At 44.0% G+C, this 23,310-nt stretch overlaps 1 protein-coding gene across 1 annotated transcript in view; it reads right to left on the reverse strand.

Moving 5' to 3' along the window:
- ptprn2 (protein tyrosine phosphatase receptor type N2) overlaps positions 1 to 22,370 on the reverse strand; it is a 127,299-nt gene extending 104,929 nt beyond the window's left edge. The window contains exons 1-2 of the mRNA XM_030099755.1: positions 22,154 to 22,370; positions 7,179 to 7,229 (exon numbers count right to left, since the gene is read on the reverse strand). Of these exons, the coding sequence (XP_029955615.1) occupies positions 7,179 to 7,229; positions 22,154 to 22,238 (136 nt within the window). The 5' untranslated portion in view covers positions 22,239 to 22,370. The remainder of the gene's footprint in view (positions 1 to 7,178; positions 7,230 to 22,153) is intronic.
- Positions 22,371 to 23,310: the final 940 nt, after the last annotated feature.

Genomic DNA, 23,310 nt, shown 5'->3' on the forward strand with positions numbered 1-23,310 from the left:
AAAATTACATCTTGTGAGAGAGTGAGTTGCTTTTTATATATATATTAAACATAACATGATAAAATAACTAATAAGGGTTTATTTTTTTTGTTAAAACCACATTTTCAGAACTGGCTGAAATGTAACTGGTGAGGAGGAATTCAAATGATGAAATAGCATGGAATGTTATGTGAAACTCTTATATTCTTACAACATAAATTAGGTGTTCTTTTTTTTTAATATAATTCGTCACTTGATCGCTGATTTAACCACATAGACGATAAACATTCAGAAATATATTTGCATCTGAGGTAACCTCACCCTCTTAACTGTTATTTCCATAGAAAAGGTTGATCTTTTGTTACTGTTTTCCTGTAAATGACTGCTGAATGATGCTACCACTCTCAATATAAGGTGAAGTGTGGTTTTGCCACAAATCCAGCTGTCAATCAACCTGCCGCCTGCCGATCGCTGAAGAGTTCCCAGCCGTGATGGATGACGTGCTGAGGGCGAATCAGACCGAGTCACAGGAGCCGACCCGGGAAGATCTTTATTTTAGTAACAGTAAGAATTAAAGGACACCAAGTCGTCCATCTTTCTGCAGATTTGTTCACGTCAAACAATATTTTTGGTGGGACTTGATCCCCTCAAACGCCCCACCTATAGCTGAGGCTCTGAATGCATTTCTTATTCTGAAAGAAAAAGGAGGTGATTTCCTGCTGCTCCCCTGTTTTTCCGTCAAGTGACAGCTCCGTACAGGAGGAAGCCTGTGGGAGATGCTGCATTAGCGGAGACGGCACGCAGGAGTTATTTAGAGACCTGAGAACGGCGCAGCGGAAAACTTCCCACCTACAGACACACAGATCATCGCAGACGTGCGCTCGCGCCACAAGGCGTCAGCTGTCTCGTTACTCTCTGCCAGCAATCCCGCGCCTCTGCCGCCGTTCCCCATCACCGCCAGGTTAAGGCGATCGTTCATAAGTGGGCATTTTCTTATTCCTGTAACAACACACACTACCTAAATATTAAATGGGAAGCGGTGACATAACAAATGACGGGAAGCTGCCTAATGACGGATGCGCTGCATCCGCCCCCCCCACCCCTCGGTTGCCATAGCGACGGCACATGTTACTTCCTCCTCTGTTGTCAGGGACATTCCCGATAGCAACCACAGGGACAGCGAGGTTTAGAGCTCTAAATATGTAAGTCAGAGGTATTTTACAACAAAGAAATCCCTGTTTGGAAAACAGAGCAGGTGATTGATTTGTGGAGGTGACGCCGAGCGTTCGGAGCCACATGCACGATGAATCACAAAGCGCCGCGGTGTCACTCTGTGTATATTCACATTACTGGGAGTATCAACACACGCTACGGCGGTTCATTGTAGTTGACAGCTCACAGGAAAGCTGGTTTTCTTAACCTATTTTTGACAGCTGGGGGGGGAAAAAAAAAAAAAAAAACATTTTAATTCCAGACCTGGAAGAGTGCAGCATGTGTGTGGAGGATTCAATTGATCAATCAATCAAACTTTATTTATACAACACCCTTCAGGCAGGTTTAGTGCAACTCAGAGTGCTTCACAGACGACTGACGGGGTGATAATTAAACTAATCGAATGAGGAAAACAAAACAGTAAACACCAGATAATAAGGAAAATGGAAGCATTAAAAGGCAGAGTTGTGCCTGAACGAGTTGTGAATATTATCGTGAGTGCACAGTCTTCATCTCCCTGCTGTAAATAAAACAATAGTTTCCTGAACACAAGAATGATGACGTTCAATATTAAAATGACAAAGATAAAAATGAATAGGAGAGAATGTGTAAAGACTGCCAAGTTGAGGGCGAGTCTTTAAGGTTTTGCCTCTTCAGCTGCAGGATGTGAGACCTGGCTTGATCCCGCCAGCAGCGGAAATCCAACAACACACAGCCAGCGAAGCAGCAGTGCGAATGACTCACTGAATCAGTTCTGTCCAAAGCTGAAAATAATACATGGGGATGCAGGCCAGCAACACAGAGGCTGCTTTCTTACCAAAAAAACACCCCAGCAGAGGTGCGAGAGATCTATATAACTCCAACACAGTTAAAGTCCTCTGAAAATGAACACTTTGGTTTTCTAATGATCACCTGTCAGCTTTCCAAACCCGAACACTGACAACAGATCAACGCTCCTGCATGTAGGACAAGTTTAAAGCTGGAAATGGGCCGAGCAAAAGCCAACTGCAGCACAACGTAACCTCTGTCAATGCAGTCTATAATGCATAAAGCAGACCTCAGATTCAATTAAAATCCTTTTCAATCCTGTAAATCAGTGGCATTCTGACTCAAGTAAAGCCACCTCTGGATAAGCAGTGTGTTTAGAGGAATAAAGAAGCTTTTCCAAAAAAAAAAAAAAAAGGTGAAGAGCTCTAAATCCCGACGCCGTCCCTCCTCCCACTGTGACAGACAGAGCGAATCCCAGCTGCTGCTAAAGCTATTTAAACTGTGAAAGCTAATGCTGCGGGATAACAGGAGCAAACACTAAAGCTGACAGCCAGCAGAGCATTTCTAAAAGACCGTACCGTCAGAAAAAAAAGGGGGAGGCAGGCGGACCCGTGGGACAAATTAAGACGTATCTGAACAGGTGTACTCACTGTGCAACTCATGTCATGAAAATGAATGGGCTCAGATCAATGCAGCGAGACCGGCCAGATGCAGCCCGCTAATAAAGAACTGTGCGGCAACAAAAGCTAAAGTGATCAGGGTTTGATTAATGGAGTGGTTACAGGTTATCCTCAGCTCCTCTTTATGTGTCAGCAGCAGCTTTGAAATGATGATTATATTTCACAGGCGGTGCAATGCACATGTAAATAACGATGGAGCTTATACTCTGAGCAACATCAAACCACACGGAGTCCTCCTTCCTCTCGTGTCTTTTGTTTGTTCATCCTTTAATATTCTTCTATTCCTCTCTGCATATTTGATGATGTACACTTCCATCTGGAGACTTCTCTCCCCAGACGACTGTTGGCGTTTGACCTTTGCAGTATTTACACTTCCCGTGTTTATGCCGCTCCCGAGATCGTCGCCAGCGCTGATGGATGGGAGCCTCACCGAGATCCTTTCAATTTAAAACACAGCGCAGACATCTCAGACCACGGCGGGCCGGGCGGAGGCAGGATAACCGCCGATCGATGGCGCGCTGTTGGTTAAGTGTTTAATAGGAGCCGACCGGCGCCCCGAGGGAAACGTGTTGCACTTATCTGCTGTACTTTAGCTTTAGCTGCTCATGCCAGAAAGCCACACACTCTGGAGGGCCGCGTCAAATTAAAATGCATTTCCAAAGTAATTGCATATCCTTTAGGAAGGACCTCCGGAGAAGTGTTCCCCTGAAGAATGGGGTAAAGACTTGCTTTAATGGGACATGACAGCGAAGAATTGCATGATAGAGTATATGTGGAGGACAGTCAGTGATCTACTGCAGACCGCACTGAATCCGCCATCTCTTCGGTGTGGTAGTTGAAGTAGAATTTGGAGTTAAAAGATAAAGTCCATAATCGAACAGTTCTTTTTTTCATTAATCTAAAAAAGGCCTCCGACTTCAGGGTATGCTGCTGTAATGAAGAGTTTATATTCACAAAGAGGTGCAGAGGTTCAGGGGTTCCACTAATCATACTTTGAATTAATTTAAATAAATTATATAGAAAAATTAAAATATGTACCTTTCTGTGCATGATTCTCCTCGTCACAGATGATGGTATCAGGTAGAATTTTAAAAAATTCTGTTGTTCTTCCAAAACACTTTGTTTTTCATGCTGCGGCACAAAAAAACTGGCAATTTGAACATTTTAAAGAAATAAAAGGTAGCAACTCATCAGGGAGCTTTCATTTCTTACTGGCTTCAAATAAATCAAAGGAGAGTAGAGAGAAATCCCTTTAAAAGAATAATTATAGTTGAACAAAATAAAACAGAAACACTACAAACAAAACAAAAAAGGGGATGATGAAAGAAAAAAATTATTAAATAAATTTCGAAAAAAATGAATAAATGTATTTTTTAAATGGTGCATAATAAGAAGCAGGACTACAGGGCTTAATAGGTAAAATTTCCATCTGTAACTTTAATGTGGTTTTCCCAAATGGTTGTTCCACTTCATTGTATGAAGGTCTACCTTCTGCTCTGCAGCCGAAGCCGGGAGGAGACGAGGGGCCGTCGAATGAGTGCCGTCTGAATATGTTCTGGGTCTGAGGGACACAGAGCTCCAGGAGGAGAAGAGTCCCTCATACAGGTGAGGAGAAAATGGTAAACAAGTCACCATTTCTACAGATGTCTTCCAAAATTCAGGCTTAAAAACATGTCACTGTTTGGGGTTTCTTTAGGTTGTCTTTTAAACTCATTGACAAAAAACAGCAAATCCTCATGAAAGCCGTTAGTAGACTCGCAAATCATTCAAACAGCAGAACTATAGAATGTAATTGTTGAAATTTTCAGATCTTTATCTCTATTTACTTTCTTTTCCAACCTTTTTTGTAATCTCCTATTCCAAGTTCAGATTTTAACACTGTGTTATTCAATGAGTCCCCCGAGGACCCCCAAGTCTCCTACAGCACCTGCTCTATTGTACCATTTCTTTAGTTGGACAAAGAACGACAATATGAGATGTTACTGCTACAGGTGCTTTAACACATCGGTAATAAAAAGCATAACTTTTATCCTACTAGTTAGATGAGTTAAATTGAAATATTTGTCTTTTTATTTAGTCTGCAGCTGTCGCAAATGCCACACTTATGGGTTTTTTCTAGGATATTTAGTAATTTGAATTAGTTCTTATGACACCTAATTGTTGGACTTTTGTAACTTGTCTCAATTAAAAAAAAAAGAAAAGTTCTAGATATATCTGTGTTAAATGTTCTACACTCAACTTGTTTTTCAGATGGCAGACAGAAAAGAGTGAACACCACACCATAAAAGTAGCTGAAGGATTGAGTGAGCTAGCTGCGTGTCCCATTAAAACGGTTGAATTCTTCTTGCGAGCTTTGTGGAACATCCAGAATCTTCCTTTCAGACACATTTGTTGAGTCTGCTCAGTGGTTTTAATGCAGCCTCGTTAAATGTGCTCATATTCACCGTCGGGTGAATAATGAAGAGTGAATAATCTTCCCGGGAAACAATCGTCGAGCGCACGGTGCAAGGAAGTGCGAGCCCTGCCCTCTCCCGCCCCGCATAGCAACAGCCCGGGCGAGAAACAGCTGGCCCGGCCCAGAATAAACCAGGTTACTCCTTCAGGGACCTGGGGGAGAGCCGAAGTGGCAGACCTAGTTACTCCCACTCATCATCTGTCTGCGCGGTGGCTGCCGCTCATCAGGAGTCCGATGGAGAGTGACAGACTGCGGACCGAGCGCACGGAGACGGCTGCGAGGCGACTAAATAACGTCTCATTACTTGCATATTAGGTGCAACATTAATCCGGCATTAGTCCGTTTTGCCTGTACGTAGTGTAATTAAATGTCAGTGTGAGATGGATTGTGTGAGCGTGGTGAGCAAAAACGAAATAATAACCTGAAGATTAGTGAAAAAAAAACTAAAGTCTTCATAGATATAACCATCCTCATCACATCTCTGCATGCTATTCTTATATCCCAACACCAGCAGTGTCCTCTTGCCTGCCTCTGGGTGTTTTTTTTTTCTGCTGAGGTGTCAGCGCTTTCCTTCTATTAGGCTCCCCCATGTACCGATGCAGCCCGTGTAATTAAAGTCATATTTTTTTATATATTTCTCCTCTGCACCGCCTCCTCTTTTCATGGTACAACCAGAACTGGGTTAACGCTGAAATGAAGGAGGAGGCCTCCAAATTAGCCTCTCTAATTTCCCGAAAATCTGGAAAATTACCCTCAGCAAAAGGTTCAACAATGCTGGACAAATTACCGCTTATATTATTTACGTGTTTATTGATTTTTGTGTGGAGTTCTGTTTATATTTGTCATCTTCATAAAGCACAAGTGAACTTTTGTTGGTTTTAACAAGGCTTATAAACAGGAAGAAGTCAAAACGATTAAAAATGATCTCCCTATGAAAAAAAAAAATCTAATATTTTGTTGGATCTGATGTTTTCTTCACATAGAAGCCATTAATATCGCAGTGAAATTATTAGCTGACAAAACAAACTGCAGATGTTTTCATATCCCATCCAAAAAGCCAGATGACATGAAGCTAATGAGTTTGCTCACATTCGCAGTAATCTGTCATCACATGCAGATGTTGAACCTGTGCACATGTGCACAGCTGAGTCCTGAACCTCCGCCGCTGCGCCGGGAGCGCCGCGCCGCGGGAGAATACATTAACCTTTGGTGGCGGCTTCTGTTGTGAAGATGATCCTCGATATCGACACGCTATCAATCCCCTTCAAATTCACAGCCCGCTGCGCGATCCGCCTGAATGCCACACAGTGAAAAGGCCCGACATTTTCCCTCCATTCATCAGGTGACACGTTGTCATGACAACCACCGGGAACAGACGGATCTGAGCTTCCCGGAACAAGATGGTTTGCAGAAAAGGAGGCGATCAGGTGTTGTTTGGAGAAACCTTGGCATTTGAATGGGGAAACATGCTGCTGGTATTGATTATAAAACTTATGATTATTTCCATTTATAAGACAGGTCGACTGCTCCGTGTTTATACGGTGAATTGTTACTGTGGCAGCTCAGCTCCACTGTATTTTAACACATTCCCTCAACATGACTCATACCGAACATACAGTCCACTGTCAGGACACGAACCAGTCCCTATTTTTTTATATAGAAAGCATTTCATGATCAAAAACGTGCAAATGTTTCGAATATAAAAGGTGCTTACATGGCAACTGGTGAAACGTGGGGTTCAGTGTGAGATTGTAAGAGGACTCTTATGTTTTCAGTAACCTAAAACTTCTGGCTTCAAAGATCATAAAACTGATGTTTGCCTTAACAACGATCTTGTTAGCTGCTTTTTCTAAAGTGAATTTCCAAGTCAGCCGTCAAAACAATGCCCACTCTGCAGTCCTCTCGAGGACAAAAACAATTAACAGTGTTTACTGGGACATTTCTTAATATTAAAGCACAAATTTGGTGCAGAAACATCTAATTACGAAGAATAGAAAGACAAATTTGGACAGTTTAAAACTTTCTCAGAGTTCTTTTGAATGCAGAATGTGAAGAGCGGCGGTGGACGAGCATGCTGGACTCACCGTTGACGCAGAACTCGTACCGCGTGCAGAGCTCATCTTCAAACAGACAACCTGCAGTTCAGAAAAGGTGAAAGAGAGAAGAGAGAAAACACCGAGATCAGCAAGTTACCTTCATGTCACACCGGTCAGGGAAAAGACAGAAATGTACAAAATTAGCCAAATGTCACAATTTCTAAATACGCCGCCGCCACCTTATAAAAGTGCAGCTTAGTTCTGCATTAGCTTCAGCCGTGGGCCTCGCTGCTAATGGCAGAGGCATCAATCATCAATTAGTGTGGCTTCTCCTCCCCTGTTTCTGACACTAATACCCAACTCCACGGGCAATGTTTCCATATATGCATGTTGTATGAATATTAATGAACTCTTAACGCTCGGACTAAGAATGGGTGTTCCAGACTAATAAATGAGCAGATGGCGGGAGCGTTTCCAGGAGCTCTTCACGTCTCGCACGTGGGAGTCGCGGCGAACAGAAGAGGAGGACTGATTGTTCTGCCCACTGATCTGCACAGGTGATCCTCCACGTTCACACGTCTGGGAACAAATCTGAGGGAATCTGAAGTGTTGCGGCCCGTCGCCCGGGTTCAGCGAGCTCACATGGTCGGACGGAGTGAACCCTGACGGGAGCGGAGACCTTCAGCTGAGACGCGAGGTTTCGGTGTGTTCGGTGGCGTCTGCGGCGTTGGCAACACAAAGGCAGTTCGCAAAACAACTCGGCCCGAGCCTCGGGCGCCTTCCCTCAAGTCTTTTATCTTTGTTATTTGCCTCACTCTGCTCATCAGGCGGAGTGACAGAATTGGATGCAGTCTCTTGGCCCGGTGGCCTCGGCGGACAGTGATGAGCGGCTCGTGACCGTGAATGAAGAACAGGCTGAGTAGGAGGAGCGGAGTCTGTCAGCCTTCTTTAATAATGAGAAGAGATAGGAGCAGGAAGTCTCTTAATCAATCGGAGGAAGGACAGACAATCGGCACAGGTGTGGACTCGACGGGAACTTTTAAGGCTTTACTCGCTCAAAGTTTCCCCGAGTTTCATCACTCCCGCTTTGACATTAGCGCCATTATTCTGCTCTGTTATTCTCCTGGAGCTAATCTGTGTGGGGACATAATAACACAGGCACAATGTGCAGCCATTTTGTTTAAGAGTTGGGGGCACATTTTGTGAAATTACGCCTTTTGGAGGTAATGGCTTCAATATGTCAGCAAAATGGCTATTTAATGATGTAGAGTGAGGCATCATCACGGAGCTGCGAGGTCGCTCAGCTCCTAGAACAACACTAAAAGTCAGAGTGTCCTGAACTGAAGAGGAGCAACAAACTGCTCCCAAAGCCACAGCAAAGATGACTCTTTTTTTCCTAATCTTCTCAGTGAATATTACAGGCATTCCTGAAATTCATCATTTTAATAGACGCAACAGGCCAAGGGGCTCTGTCCCCCGCCTCCGCGAGATTAGAGCTGTATCTCTTCACAAGAACATTTGCAAGTAGTGACAACAACAAACTTTTAATGTAGATCAGAACAGCCAGCATTATGAGATGAATGAAACAAAGCGACAGTCATGTCATCTCAGAGATCGTTTAGCGATATTCTGCTGGTGGCTCGTTCAGTCGGACAATACCACTTCTCACCACAAGAGGGTGTATGGAGTCACGTAGAAAATGAATTTATGAAGGACATCCACACTAACAACACATCAAAACCATTAGATGAAACTATTAAAACACTGGTGATGCAGCTTAGTATTTCTAAAACCAACATTTAAATTTCATCACCCAAACTTCAGAGCGATCCCGATCTCCCGACTCCCCTCATATCTAAATCTCCAGCGGTGACAGTGACAAATTATCTTGTTAGTCTTTCTAACTTGGCAAAACTTTCAAGGTGGAAACAAAACATTGGACCAAACGTATATAAAGCAGTCACTTAGAGCCAAAAAAGAGTCCCACAATCCCTCTTGACCATGCATCTCAGCGCCCTGCAATTAGTGTCAGTCCATTCAACTTTACCTCCTCATCACTTCCCTGCTTAATCCATCGGGTTCTCTGGGAGGCCTTGTCAGCTCTCAATATTAATTACGACTTTCAACTAATGACGCATGCAGCCAAGCATAGTCAGTGAGACATTCAGCGTGTGTGTGTGTGTGTGAGGCAGTGCACTTGTGTGATAAGCAGGGACATAGGATTGATAACGGCACATCCCCTTTCTCCGACATCATGCCAGAGATGATTAGAATGGCGTCTTTTAATTAAAATGCAATCACAGTGGATGCTGCTGATTACCTCAGGCGGCGGAAAAAAAGAAAGAAAGAAAAAAAAAAGAGTGGCCGTGACTGAGGGAGCTGGTAAGAGGGAGGAAAACGTCCAGGCTATATCTTAATGAAGCCGTCTGACGAAGAATAGCCGCATTGTCTTATATTAACTCAGGGCGTACAGGATAATCTCACGAGCAGGACGACCTTTCCTGTAAAGTGTTGCACACACTATTGAGTGTCGAGGCTCCGTTGCCATGTCAACGTCATCTCAGATCAATCACAGCAGCTCATCAGTGAGTGTTAGTTTTATAAGTACAGCTTCAGAGAGGAAACAGAGGTGACTGCAGCTTGATCCGCTGATTGATTCGAACATAAATACAATGTGAACGGCGGCTTAATGTGACGTATGTGGTGATCCTGTGAAACTACTCAGGCTAGTATTCACCGACAATATTGCTTCCAAATAATTCAGGAACCACATTTCCAGGTCACATCTGCACCTGTTGCGCCCATATACACAATCTTATCTTTTCACATATAGTACAACTCTAAATTTGACTTTATCACTTTGTTTTATATCTCATCATGTCATATTTTATCTGATATTATTAAGTCATATAATATCCCACCGTACTTTATAGCGTATCATAAACTTTTAACATATAAAAATGTACCCAATCACATCATATTGTAGCAAACTATATTCCAGTATATCGTATCGCACCATTGCTATTGTTGAATATTTAATCATTGTGTCAAGACAATGCAAGACAAGACAACAATTCAAATATGGCTTATACTATTTCCTGCATTTTTTAATACACTGTTATATAATCTGCAAGGTAGAATGGAAACATTTATTTCTGTGTCACACAGAGCTGTAAACAGTCTGAGAAGTTAAATCAGTGGCAATTTATCCAATAAACATTTATAAGAAAATAACATTTTGTTAACTGGGTCATCATCTGCTGCAGCTACAGACAATTAAATTGTTATTTGGGTCAATTATCTTGTGAAAATGATGAATGATAATGTGAGGACTGGTGGTTTTGTAAGTCAATATTTCATGTATGTTAAGATAACAGAGAGACGGACAGTAAACTGTGATTATTTCTAAGTTGAGATATGAAACCGTACCAGCCATGACAAAGGTGAGTTGGGAGTGAAAGATAATGGAATTAAATGATGAATGCCAACCACAGGTGCTGCGGGGGTGCGGCGCCGTCCCCTCCCAGCGCACAAGCTGTGTGACCTGATTTCTAAAAAGCGAGTGCAGGGAGAATCCAGAAGGTCAGCAGATGCAGTGAGTCAGTTCACGTTTTTTTAACAACAATAAACTCCCGGTTAATGGCCTGTATTCCCCGGAGAGGGTGGAACGGGAGGCAAAGCAGAGAGCCGCACACATCTTCCACTTCTCCTCTCAATATGTATTTTGCGAACACGAAAACACTTTAGAAGGGCCTGAATAAAAATTCATGGGAATATATACAAAAATGGAAACCTGGGTGAGTTACCTGCGGCCTGGATCTCCCAGAGGCCTCGACACACTCCAGCATAATGCCTGCTTTATCACTGCTAACTGCTATCGAGGGCAGCGAGTGCACCAGCTGTTTAAGTAAGAGGTGAGCAGCACACACACATAAACACACACACACGTCCTAAAAAACTATTAACCTCACTCAGAAATCTCACAGCATGTCAGAGACGTAACGGCGTCGGTGCCTGACCTCCGAGGAAATCAGGGAGGAGGGAACAGCTCATTTAAGGTCATTGGAAGGGATGCGGTTATATAACAATGACTAAGAGCTTCTCGTCGGGACGATAACGGGACATTACTCTCTGACTTCGGCTGCACCTGTGCCTGATCACGATGCTCATTACACACCTCCAACGTTCGGCCCTGATTGGCTGACCTTGCCTGGAACATTAAATCTGTTCTGAAGATGCAAAACCCCGAGGCTGGACAAGAAGTCACGGGCTCCGTCGTTCACTTTCCCCTCACAGGTGGTTGGCCGGTGCCGAGATGCCATCTGTGATGTCTGAGGGGCCAAGGAGGATGCTGGGAGCCTGGCAGCGAGGACAGCTTCTCCTGGAGCCGGCTGCAGTTAAGGACATATTTCATTCGCTCGACGGGGCCACAAAAGCATCTTTTATCATAAATATACGCCGAGACCAAGGACACCCGACTCATTTTTTAATCACGCACACCTGCACCGTCGGCCAAAAGAGCCATTTCGGAACAGTGCGGCGGGCGACGGCGGCCATAAAAGAGTGAGAGGAGTGAAAAGGGAGCGCGGCTGGAGCGGGGACAGCAGAGAGGAACATCACCTGCAAGCAAATTAGCATCAGCTTGACACCATGTCCGCAGATTTAAACAGCTTGTGTCATTAAGGCGCTCCCCTGCTAAAATTAAAGATGGCCGCGAGCTTTTCTCTGCTCCAGAAGGTCTGGTCCTGTCAAGAGCTGCTCGTCACGTCGGCGGCCGGGGCCGCGTGCAGCTCGTCATCATCATCATCCTCGACATGTTCTAACAATCCCCGTGCACCGTTTCACCCGAACACGGCTGGATGCTGCTCCAACAGTTGTTTCAAATGACACTACTGTGGCTTTTTTGTGTCCTTTGGTTCAATTAGGATGCTGCCGCAGTGGAAACGACAACGTCGGTGGCAGATGTCGACAGTTCACCTGCTTTAACCAAGACGGTCAAGTGAAAGAAAAAAAAAGAAATGAAAGACCATGGACAAGTTCGTTGTCATTTTCTACATGTCACATGAAATTAAAGTAATATTTTAAAATCCATGCTTTAAAAACAAGGTCATCGTTTTGCTAAAGTCTAAGTTGGTGAGATACTGCAGAAAAATTAAATATGAAAGAAAAAAGGACTTTTTTTTTTTGTTTCTAATAGGAGTTTGGAGGCGTTTATTGCACAATGACACAACCTCTTAATTGATTAATTTCTAACTTTAGCTTCGTATTTAATGCACAATGAAAACCTTTATTTTAATTTTGAATGATTTTTTTAACAAAATAATATTAAATAATGGGACATTCAAGCTTATTTTCCAATAGGTTTGGAAACCTTGTAGAACAAACAGAAACTGGACTCCTTGATGGTAAAAATCAGTCAAGTCCTTCTTGAATGTGTCTTTATGGTTCCTCCATTTATTTATTTTTTTTCAAGGGTCACCACAGCAAGTCACTGCTGTATTTTCAAAGTAAAAGACTCATTGTTCAACTGAACATTCGTCAAGAAACTTGGAACAGAAGCGTTATTGGATCGGCTTTTCTTTCCCACACGTCAAAATGCTCCAAGTGTTTTTCATGATAGACTCAACTCTCCTGAAGACGTCAAACTCTCGACTAACTTTTGGCAAGACGGCAAAGTGTGACGCATCAGAGGCTAAATCTGACTTTCCTTAACCTGAATAATTAGTCGGGGGGCTCTGAGGTCTCTCTGACAGATGAGAGGACCTAATGTGAAATCACCTGACGTCCAGGCGAGAGAGCGAGCAAACACAATTCCCAGAGAATTCCCAGCCAGGCAGGTCAGTCTCAGTCACTCAGCTGCCAGCTCCAGGCGACAGCTCAGACCGCCGCCATGAATTAAAGATGGAAGCGTCGCTGCGGCAGCGGAGGGCCCAGAAATAGGACAGCTTGACCTACTCCCTGACCTGCACTGAGCGATTCAGACATTTGATTTTCTCCCCTCCTCGGAGGTGTGATCGAGTGCTGAAGTGTCGAACCGGAGCGCAGGCGTCCTCCTCCTGAAGCACGGAGACGCTCGACGGGAAGCAACACGACGCAGGAGGGAGGAAGACGGCTCCAACCCTCCAGACAACGACACCTGTTCAGCTCCGACTGACGCCAGGTGAAGCTCCATTTAATGTGAAGGTCGTCACATCTCGAACGGTGATCTGGACTCATTTAATCAGAAACCGTTTGTGTTTCTGATTCCTTCAACCAAGATCAGTGTAATTTCGAAATGTGTCCCTGATTTTAATTAACATAGATGCAGGGATTTGTAAATTGGGCCATGCAGCATGGGACCAGTTGAACATGTGTGATATGAAACACTTTGCATTTGTTTGTTGTCTGTTTTTTCAGCTCTTCTCTGGTTTCAAGGTGCCTGATAAATGCTCGACTTAGTTCACCTGGCTGCAAACTCAAGCCAGCCTCTCATAATAACTGAGATTTTGGAGGTACAAAGAGAGTCAACAGCAGACAGACTGAGGACCTTCAATCCAAAACGATGCTGAAAAGACGCTTGACGAAGCTCTGAGTGATGATCGTGAAGTTCCTCAGCAGCTCATTAGACTGCTGATATAATGACACTGCACTATTTAAATAGGCAACTATGAGTTTCGACTCAGCGTCATAACAGAACAAAAAGGAAGAGAGGGTTCATCAGTGTTACTGGGATTTACTGTGGTCGTTTCTGAATAACACGGCCATCCTGCCCATTTCATTAGAACTGCAAACTAAAACCAGCTCCAAGCCAACTTCAGCAAAGCAATGTCACCAATGCACTTTCCAGATGACAAAAGTCACATCAATTTGTTTTATAAGTAGGAAAACATCTCCTCCATTTGACTTTCTGTTACCTGCTGCACTAAAAGAGTATTAATCAGTTTCAACCCAATACAAAACAGGCATATTATTGCTTTGATCGCAGCACATATAATATAGATTAATTCCTGTGCTCCAGCTTTCCGAAGCCTCATTATCATTAGAAGTCTTGGCTCCACAACACGTACAGTAGGTGACCTTCAGTCTGACCCATTTACCAACTCCATTTAATTTGAACCTTGAAATCGGTTGTGAAAAGGAATAAAAGAAGCATTCAATCTTCCTTATAAAACTCGAGGACGTTCTCACCCTTCCGGTGTCACGAAGCAGCAGCGGCAGGGCTCAGGCTTAGCAGAGGTGAGAAAGTGCAACAAGGAGCCGAGGCAAACAGGATGTGCAGCTGGAGTGAAAATGCATCTCACGAGCGAAGCGTCTCCAAGGGAAAGAAAATAAGGCCCGCATTGAAATATAAATTACTTTTAAAATGTGGAAGCAGAAGGGTGTGCGGTGGGAATGTGGTTCGCACAAGAAAGTCCCAGCGTTGAGTTTCTGTGAGGTGTTTGCATGTTCTTCTTATGTGTGAGTGGGGCTGTGCGATTAATCGATGTTAAATCGAAATCCTATTTATTAGTCAAGACGATGTTTAAAAAGGAAAATCTTAAAATCTATTTTCCTCTTGCATGCTTCCAGGCATGCCTTGAGGTAGTGACGGGTAAATGAAGCCTCATGAACCACTGTCGTTATTTACGGAAGCCACTAGATGGCACTCTTGGTTTTAAAATAAAGGCTGAAACACTGACAATGGAGTGTGCTTTCAAACATTTATTGAACAGATAGCACCATCCCGTGGTTGTGTTTTTGCCTCAGGGGTACAATACAATTTTTTAAGCTTTATTTTACGTTAAAGGTGCATTAAGGAGTTTTTCAACTTTAAAAATACTTATTTTCCACCATAAATATTAGGGGTGGGACGAGACACAAATTTCACGGGACGAGATGTCTCGCGAGATTGAGTCCACGAGATCGAGACAACACGAGACGGGGGGGGGGGGGGGGGGGGGGAATGTTGGTGCTGAGGTGTGGGGGCCAGCGCGGTACTCACATACAGCGTCGGAGCGTCGGGTCGGAGTGCCCCTTGTACGGCCACGTTGCCCTCCGCTCTACACTGCGCCCGAGGCGGCCACCTAGTTCCCCTATTCCCATTCAAACCGCGGCGCACAGACGACGTCATGACTGCATTTGCACTACATGCCACTAGGTGCGCTGTTTGCATGTTCAACCTTATTTTACACAGACACCACAGAGGAAGAGGGGCGCCGCAGCCGCTGCAGGCTCTCTCTGCATGTTGTGAGAAAAGGAGTGTGAGCCGGCAAGACGTGGTAAAATGTGCATTGATGCGATGCACCGTTTTTTCAATAAAACAGAAGAACTGAACGACTGTTTCCGCACATTTTCTTTACGTCGTATCAATTAAACTGAATCACAAGTAGTTTGTGTACTCAAAAGACCAAGATTCCTTGCAGATAGAACATGCGCAGAACAGTATTTCATGTCCTTTTCGACCAGGTTTTTAAATATGAATATGAGCATATTCAGGGTTTTGCACGTGTTTATATGGCTGTGCGCCATGTAATGTATTATTCCGTCAATATTCCAGTTAATAAAGAGTTTTTGCCTTTATATAAACGTACTTAATTTCGCGGCATTCGATCTCGCGAGATCTTGCGGCATTGCGATCTCGCGAGATCTCGTCCCATCCCTAATAAATATGTTACACATTTTTAATGATGTGTTCAATATGCCCTGACATATTCATTACAAGTCCCTCTGACAGCGCTAAATTGTCACTTCAAAGTTGCAGTGCTGGTCCGGCACCAGCATTTTTTTGGGGAGAATTTGAAAGGAATGACGTAATGCACGCTCCGGCTGGCCTGATTGAGTTAAGTTTCGTTTTGTCCGCCATTACTCCGCCAGATGCTTAGTGAGCAACAACTGAGCAGGAGCTTCCAGAAAGTAAGAAAAGACTGTCTTCTAGCACTGCTACAGCTCCAGCACAGACTCCACCAGGTAAAAGAAACTTAAATTTTACTCGAGTGCTACTAAAAGAGCGAGGAAGGAGTTCCCCTCTTCCATGCACGCGAGCCACAGGCACGAGTGTTTCACTAAGCTGCATTACGCCCAAGGCCTGCAGGGGGTGCCGTTTCGCATAAAACGTGCAAACTCCTTAATGCACCTTTAAAGTTAAATAAAGGTTAAAGTTAAATGTTAAAGTTTTGCACTTTCTTCATTTATCGTTGTTCAAGATGATAGAAAAACATTTTATTTTTAAAGTGATGTTTAGTGAAAGCTGGTTAAGGTTGTCACTTTATCCACAGGGGGATTCATTTGTGTTTGGTTTCATTTTATTCTCAAATAAGGGAACTTCATCTTTGCTTATGAAGAACCTGTTCATTTTTCAATTTTCAAAGTAAGTTCTTACTTCATTAATCCCGAGGGAATTATCTTTGTTTGCTCAAGAAGTCTATAAATGTTGTCACTTTATTAAACCCAAGGAGGATTTACTGTATCTTTCAGTTGCACTTCACTCTCAGTAGGGGAATTTACTCGCTATTTTCCTTTCAAAATAAAGATAAAATATTTGAAATCATTTATTCTACTATTTTTTGTAGTTTTACCAAAAATCAAAATCAAAAATCAAGTTTCCAGGGGGGGAAAAAAAAACGTAATTTTATTTTTGTCCAAAATCGCCCAGCCCTATGTATGAGTGCATGTGACTGTCTTTCTGTGTTCGCACTGTGATGCACTTGCGACCTCTCCAGGATGGAGTCCGCCTCCATTCATGCTGAGCTGTTCGGCCCCAGAGCCCAACATCCTGGAGTTCGGGGGACGGAAGACGGATGGATGTAAAAGAATTGCCTTCTTCCTATTAAAAATGTAACATTCCCTTCCTTGTCTGTCTGGCAGCCCTCCTGCTTCTTGAACCATGAAGTCTTCCACTTCTACCTCCAACCAAAGCAGTTAAAAGGCCAAAGGAGATGGATTGCCTCCACACGTCTCTCTGACACGACTCCTACTTCCTCGGCTCACAGGAGCTGCTGCTGACATTTGTCGGGACAGACACAGAAAGCCGCCAGACGCTCTGCTACCAACACACTCCTCTGAGCATCTGTTGAATTACAAAGAAACATCACACTCCGCCCGTGGTAGCACCGGCCGTGGCGGCGTCCCAAGCCGCTAATATACAGCCTGCTTTGTGCCGCCGCCGCCGTCGCCGCCGCGCTGGAAATCACCGCCTCCGCTTTCAAGGCCGCAACTTTGAACTTAAACAGTCAAAAATCCAATTTCCAAAAGGAGCTATCTGGAGAACGGCGAGGTCTGAATAGCTTATCAGTCCGCAACGCATGTCACCCCGAGTGGCTACAAACAAGGCTGCGGCTGCGGCGTGCGGCTCAGAGAAGGTCGCTTCCAGCATTCCATGCTGCTTGTGAGTGAGAATCAATGAGTATGAATCGCATTCAACCACAGATGACACCACAATATCTTAACGCTAAGACGTGTTGGGCTCCCAGTGAATGCTGCAGCTGCTAAGTCTTTTAATTCTGCCAACGACACTTTTGCAAAGAGCGAACCAAATGTTCATCTACCCATCCTGCACTGCCTCGTGCACGGAGCGTATTAGCATCCGATAAACTGTTCGCCGCTTATTAGATGAGTCAATGCCTCCAGTGGATTCTTAAAAGGCTCCAATCTGACACGTAAGTAAAGTCCGAACCGAAGGCTTGGAGCTGACCCCCGACCAGACCGGTCCAGACGACTCAGACGTCCCGAGAGAGACGAGGAACACGCCGCGACCTTTCTGAGGCGGCGGCAGACATCACAGCTCAGTCACATTAGTCCGGCAGGCCTACTGATTCCCAGGCTCGGATCGGTGTTCACGCTGTAATTGAGGCTTGGTTTTAGAGGAAGAAGTTCAGGAAAATGGACTTTTTTATAATTTTTGAAATGTCTCAGCTTTTATGATATTTGATATGTGCCAGTTGTGTTGATGCTGAAGGCCAGTAATATGGAGCCTTTGGTGTTTGTCAACTGTCTGAAATATTTTAACAACTGAGATACACATGCATACTATACACTTCCAAATAACACACCCTCACATCAAACTTCTAATTTGGTCACAACATGTTAGTAGTGTGAACTGTATGTGATTCTAGAGTGAAAGCAAAAAGAGACAGAAGGCGCGATTTAATAAGATCCTGCATAAAAATGTGCTGAAATAAAATGATGATGGTGAGGAGCAGCACCACGAATGACGCCTCGTGCAAACAGCAGAGTTAAAATGAGGGTTCTGGCTGCGCTCCACTGTTTACACAAGAATGATCTGCTGGGAACGATCGTTTCCCTGTTTGTCTGCCTGAGTTACCCGTGTAGAGACCTGACGAAGCGCCGAGTCCCCACAAGCGCGAAATGAAACGGAACAGAGGACAGTCTGGCAATTGCAGAATTGGGAGATAACTGCTCACAAAGTCAAAGCTGTGGGAATAAAAACTGCTTTCGAAAATTCAGTAAAATCTAAGAAAGTGGCACAGAATGTAAAATTGAAGTGATCATGTCGAGAGATGCATTTGGAGTTTAGATTCCTGGGATGAAGTAGTCAATGTGACTGTGTCACCTGTGCACTGGAGCATACCTGCTCCCAGGACAAGACTCAGTGGAGTAACTCGTCCTGTGAGGCGACTGAGGAGCGCTCTGGCAGCACAGGTAGTAGAAAGACAACATAAACTACACAACGAATTGGATGAAAACAAACTCGAAGGGAAGCGCGACGTCTCAGTCACGTTGGATGTGCACCATGTCCATAATCCACACGGTAGTAAAACATCGATCCTCATATCGCCGCACATTTCAATCCTCCCCCCCAACATGATTTATCACCACTATAAGATATTTGATATCTCCACTCAGTCCTGATATCTATTGGATGACAGAACCCTGTAGCAAAATAGATAGAGCTCAGCATCCAATGAATCAAATCTAACTTGTCTGGGTGTATTAGGCGATGGCTGCTGATAGCCAGCTGTAATGAAATGGCCCAGCAGCTCAGCCCTGAAGCACCGCGGCTACATGTACACACTGAAGATAAGAGACAGTGGAACACACGCTATCAGTGTCAAAGACAGGGCTGTTTTTTTATTTTTTATTTTTCAAGTCTATTTAGGTGAATTGAGACAGAATCCTTTGAAGCCTGGTGATTGATCAACAATCAATACACAGCGGCTGAAGAGTTCCACTTCTCTCGCTCTGGGATCCTGCCAGACTTTTGTCTCCATTGTAACCACTGTAAGAGTCTAAAGACTGACATATTTTCCCTTTAATGAATCCCAGAAGCGTTCTATAATCCATGTATTGCTGGATTGATATTTCCCTGTGTCGTTAGGTCCGTTAAGTCCGGCTCACTAAACACGACCTTGGTCACCTGTCTGCTTGACAAAACCGTGGGAGTGTCAGTGACTGTTATTGGCATTCAGAGCGCTGCCAGACCTCTGCAAACAGAGAGGAGATGCTGAACAGAATAACAACAAAAAAAACCTACCTGATAGCAATACCGATCACCATCGACTGGGGCGTTCACATGCAGCACAGGTCCATTTCTACAGACTTCTCTTTGGCTACATACATGATTCAGATTATACATTTAGTGTAAACAAGGCATTAACCTAAATAATATTAAAGTTCATTACAGGACAATGTATTCTCATGAGCCGATTAATGCGTAATGGTGTTTCTAAGTTTGGTAAACGCTTCTGCCTTAAATATTTCATCTTGTTTAAAAGCGTTAGGCCCAAAGCCGTTCAGCGAGCTCCGTCAGAGGGAACACGTGAGGAGCACGTTGACCCGTCCACGACCTCTCCTGTTCTCCGCCTGCGTTCTCCAAGAAGACGTCACGGTGCAGTCCAGGAGACCAGACCGAGTCAGGCACGGCCGGTCTGTAGTGCGACTACGGAGGGTATATTATCAGATCATTTCCTCGTATTTTCCAGAAAGCAATTGACGAGCTCGACTGGCTGTTCGCAGCGTCAACAACACCAATTTCTTCTTTATTATGAAATGAATTTTATAAATATTACAGAGAAAAACCAAAAAAGCAAAATGCGCTCCAGAAGCTTGTTAACAAAATGATCTGATACTGGTTATTTACAGTTCCCAGATATCAGAATGTATTTAGTTGAAGAGATATATTTACATCTATTCTTCTTATTACAATAGAGTTAATTAACTGTTACAAAAAACATGATGTTGGGGTTGAATATAGAGCTTTAGAACAGTGTAAACATCTGTAGAATCAGAGTTTTGCAACTGAGTTTAGTGGAATACTTCATGTTCTTTTTGAATTATGACTAATTTCTGTTATTATTGACTCTGACTGATAAAACAATAATGTCTGACTGAGTACTGGTACAAAACAAACATTTCATTATCTTCCTTAGCAGAATTGTGTGTTTTTAAGCCAAGATAACAAGTTTGGACCCACTTCAGAGTAAACATGTTGTCTATCTGCAGTGTTTTGGAGCAGAACAGTTCAAAGCATCACTTTCCTCTAATGGCTGCAGTCCTCGTGCGTCTTTTTTTAGGCCGTGCGTCTTGTTGCTTCCCTCTTGAAGTCATTAGGCTCGGGCAATTGCTGAAGAGCATTACAGTGAAGAGTGTCTACTTATAATGCGGTGCGAACGCTCCTAAAGCATACAGCTAAGTTCACATCACTGTTTAATTACAGAGACTAATTGCATAATCAGTGCGTGCAGCTGCAGACTTATTCCTCCCCGTCTGGCTTTCCTGTGCTTTCAGACGAGCAGGAAGACGCTCACACCCACACGCAGCACCTCTCTCTCCCTCCCGCCCACGCAAACACTAAATATAAACATTCGGTTTATTACTATTAAAGGTGAGACGTATATAAAGGCAGCCACATCACAGCAGCTCGCTTTGATCCAGCGACACTGTGGAAAGCCGCAGTGGGACTCATTAAAAACAATAAGCATCTCTAACTCTGAGCCTCACTCCACAATGGAGACTTCTTCAACACACACACACTGAAAAACATACAGAGAATTCAATGAGAGAGAGAGAGAGAAGCACCCGGGGACTGAGCTCTGACTCATTCACAAGTATTTTTAAGCATAAACGGCCTAATTCATAAAGAGGGGAAAACTCCCATGAAAGGATCAACCTGCTGTTGCGTCTTAACCTTGCAGAAAATAAGAAAAGTGTACGTTGATTAGAAGAGACAAAACACCTTCCTGTTATAAATATAGAGGATGTGATGCAGCTCAGTGTCTGTATGAATCATCAGGGCTTGAGCGCCAGCCGGAGACCTATATTTGCCTCTTGCTCATCATAAAGTTTATGCTGTCATGTGCTGGGGACCAGTAGGTGTGATTACAAGTGTAAATTCGTCGCATTATAACTGGAACGGCTCCTCTCTTTCCTTTAAACAGTTCAGTTAATCTCTCATCTGTGGCAACAAAAGGACACAATTATCACAAAGGCTGCTCTGATATATCACATCTGGACATCTGCCACTCTTTCTGGAGTCACGGCAGGCTGTGTGAGGCTAGAGGAGGAAATCAAGGAGAGTGAAAATAAAACCCAGCCAAGTCCCACCATATGTAAAAAGATGCTGTTCTCCCAAGAAGGATGAGGCATAGGATATGATCAAATATTTAACTGCACGATTTAAAATTGCATGCTCCTTCAGGGTATGTGTGTGTGTGAGTATTTTTCTTCCACATGCAGCCAGGTCATATGACTGGCGATGGATTGTTACAGTTGATTGGAAAGAGATCTCGTTATGTGCAGTTTGAATCACAGCTCAGGACACAAGTGGAAAGAAGTCTCATAGGAAACATTTGGTCCATTAGGCCTGACAGATTATGTAACTTCTCCTGTTAGCTCCTCGGATTTCATCCAGTCTGCTTCATCGGAGCACAAAGTTGCACAAAAGACGTTGGATTGTAGATACAAGAGGATTTGAGATTTTATAAACTTTTTTTCTGGCGTTTCAGTGACGACAGGTTGGAGGGTTAACACAACAGGGGCGATGCAATGGAAAAGGAAGAAAAAAAATGCATTTGAGAAGATGACATTGATAATAAAGGCGAGTTTCTTACCATATTTTCTGTCGGCGAGTGCGCGTGAGGAGAAGAGGCTGACCGCCACTGCAGCGACGAGGACGGGACACCACAGCGGATCCATGTCGCTCCTGCTCCCGGATCACTGCTCCAGACACGGCATGTTCACGGGCGCTCCCCGCGCTCAGACCCCGCTACACGGGCATTCTGGAGGGGGGTCCCGGGGAGGAGGGGGTGGGCAGGGGGGGGGTTCTGAGGGAGGAGGGGAGTGGAAGACGCGAGGAGACCGGGGCAGGAAAAACCGGACGGGAAAACACGCACAACACAGGCGTTGTTTCAGCACCGCGGACAGCAGCAGCCAGCCTCGCCGAGAGGAGCCCCTCCTCACCGCCTGACGTCAAACAAACACGCGCTGGAGGGGGACGGCGGCGCGTGCGGCAGGGAGGGGCCGTGAACGCACCACGACGACATGGAAAACCAGGCTGGATCCACAGTGATCGATCCAGGCTTCTGACGGGACGCAAACCGTCTTTCGTTCGTTCATCACTGGTGCCTTTTAATCGGTCAGACGTGCCTGAAATTTTCACCAAAGCGGGCAAATGGAATAAAATGTAAAACTTTTGAACTTGCTGTGATGAGAATAAACACCCACATTTGGAGAAATAAAAGCTGAAGAATGTGAAAGTTCAAGTTTTATCATTCCTACGGCATTTCTGAGACTTTTAGCTCTGCCCTCCCAGCCTCTCTTTAAAACATATCTTGAAAAATTATCACAGAATATCCAAGTGTTTGACAATTGAATCTACAACTTTAGCTTCAAGAACAAAAAGAATGACTGTGAATTAATTTTATTATACTTAACAGTATATAAAAACAGGTCAAAAGTGTCATATTGGCCATTCAGCCTTCACAGGAGAAAGGCTGACAGTGTCCACACAGGATCACACTGTTTTTCTGAGTAGCAGAGAGAACACAGATCGAGAACTGAATCACAAAAAGATGCAATACCACTGAGGAGAGATTAGTGATGTACAAATCATTTCAACTTCCTTAACCAACACAGAGTCACTGGACGTAATCTCAGCTGACTGAGTGAAGGCAGGATCCGCCCTGGGAAAAAAGCCACATGGACACAAGTATTAAAATACAAGTTTGTGGCTTTATGCTATCTGACAGGAATTGTGAAAAGAGTAAAC

Source organism: Salarias fasciatus, chromosome 9 (genome assembly GCF_902148845.1).
Source record: "Salarias fasciatus chromosome 9, fSalaFa1.1, whole genome shotgun sequence".
Classification (NCBI taxonomy): domain Eukaryota; kingdom Metazoa; phylum Chordata; class Actinopteri; order Blenniiformes; family Blenniidae; genus Salarias; species Salarias fasciatus.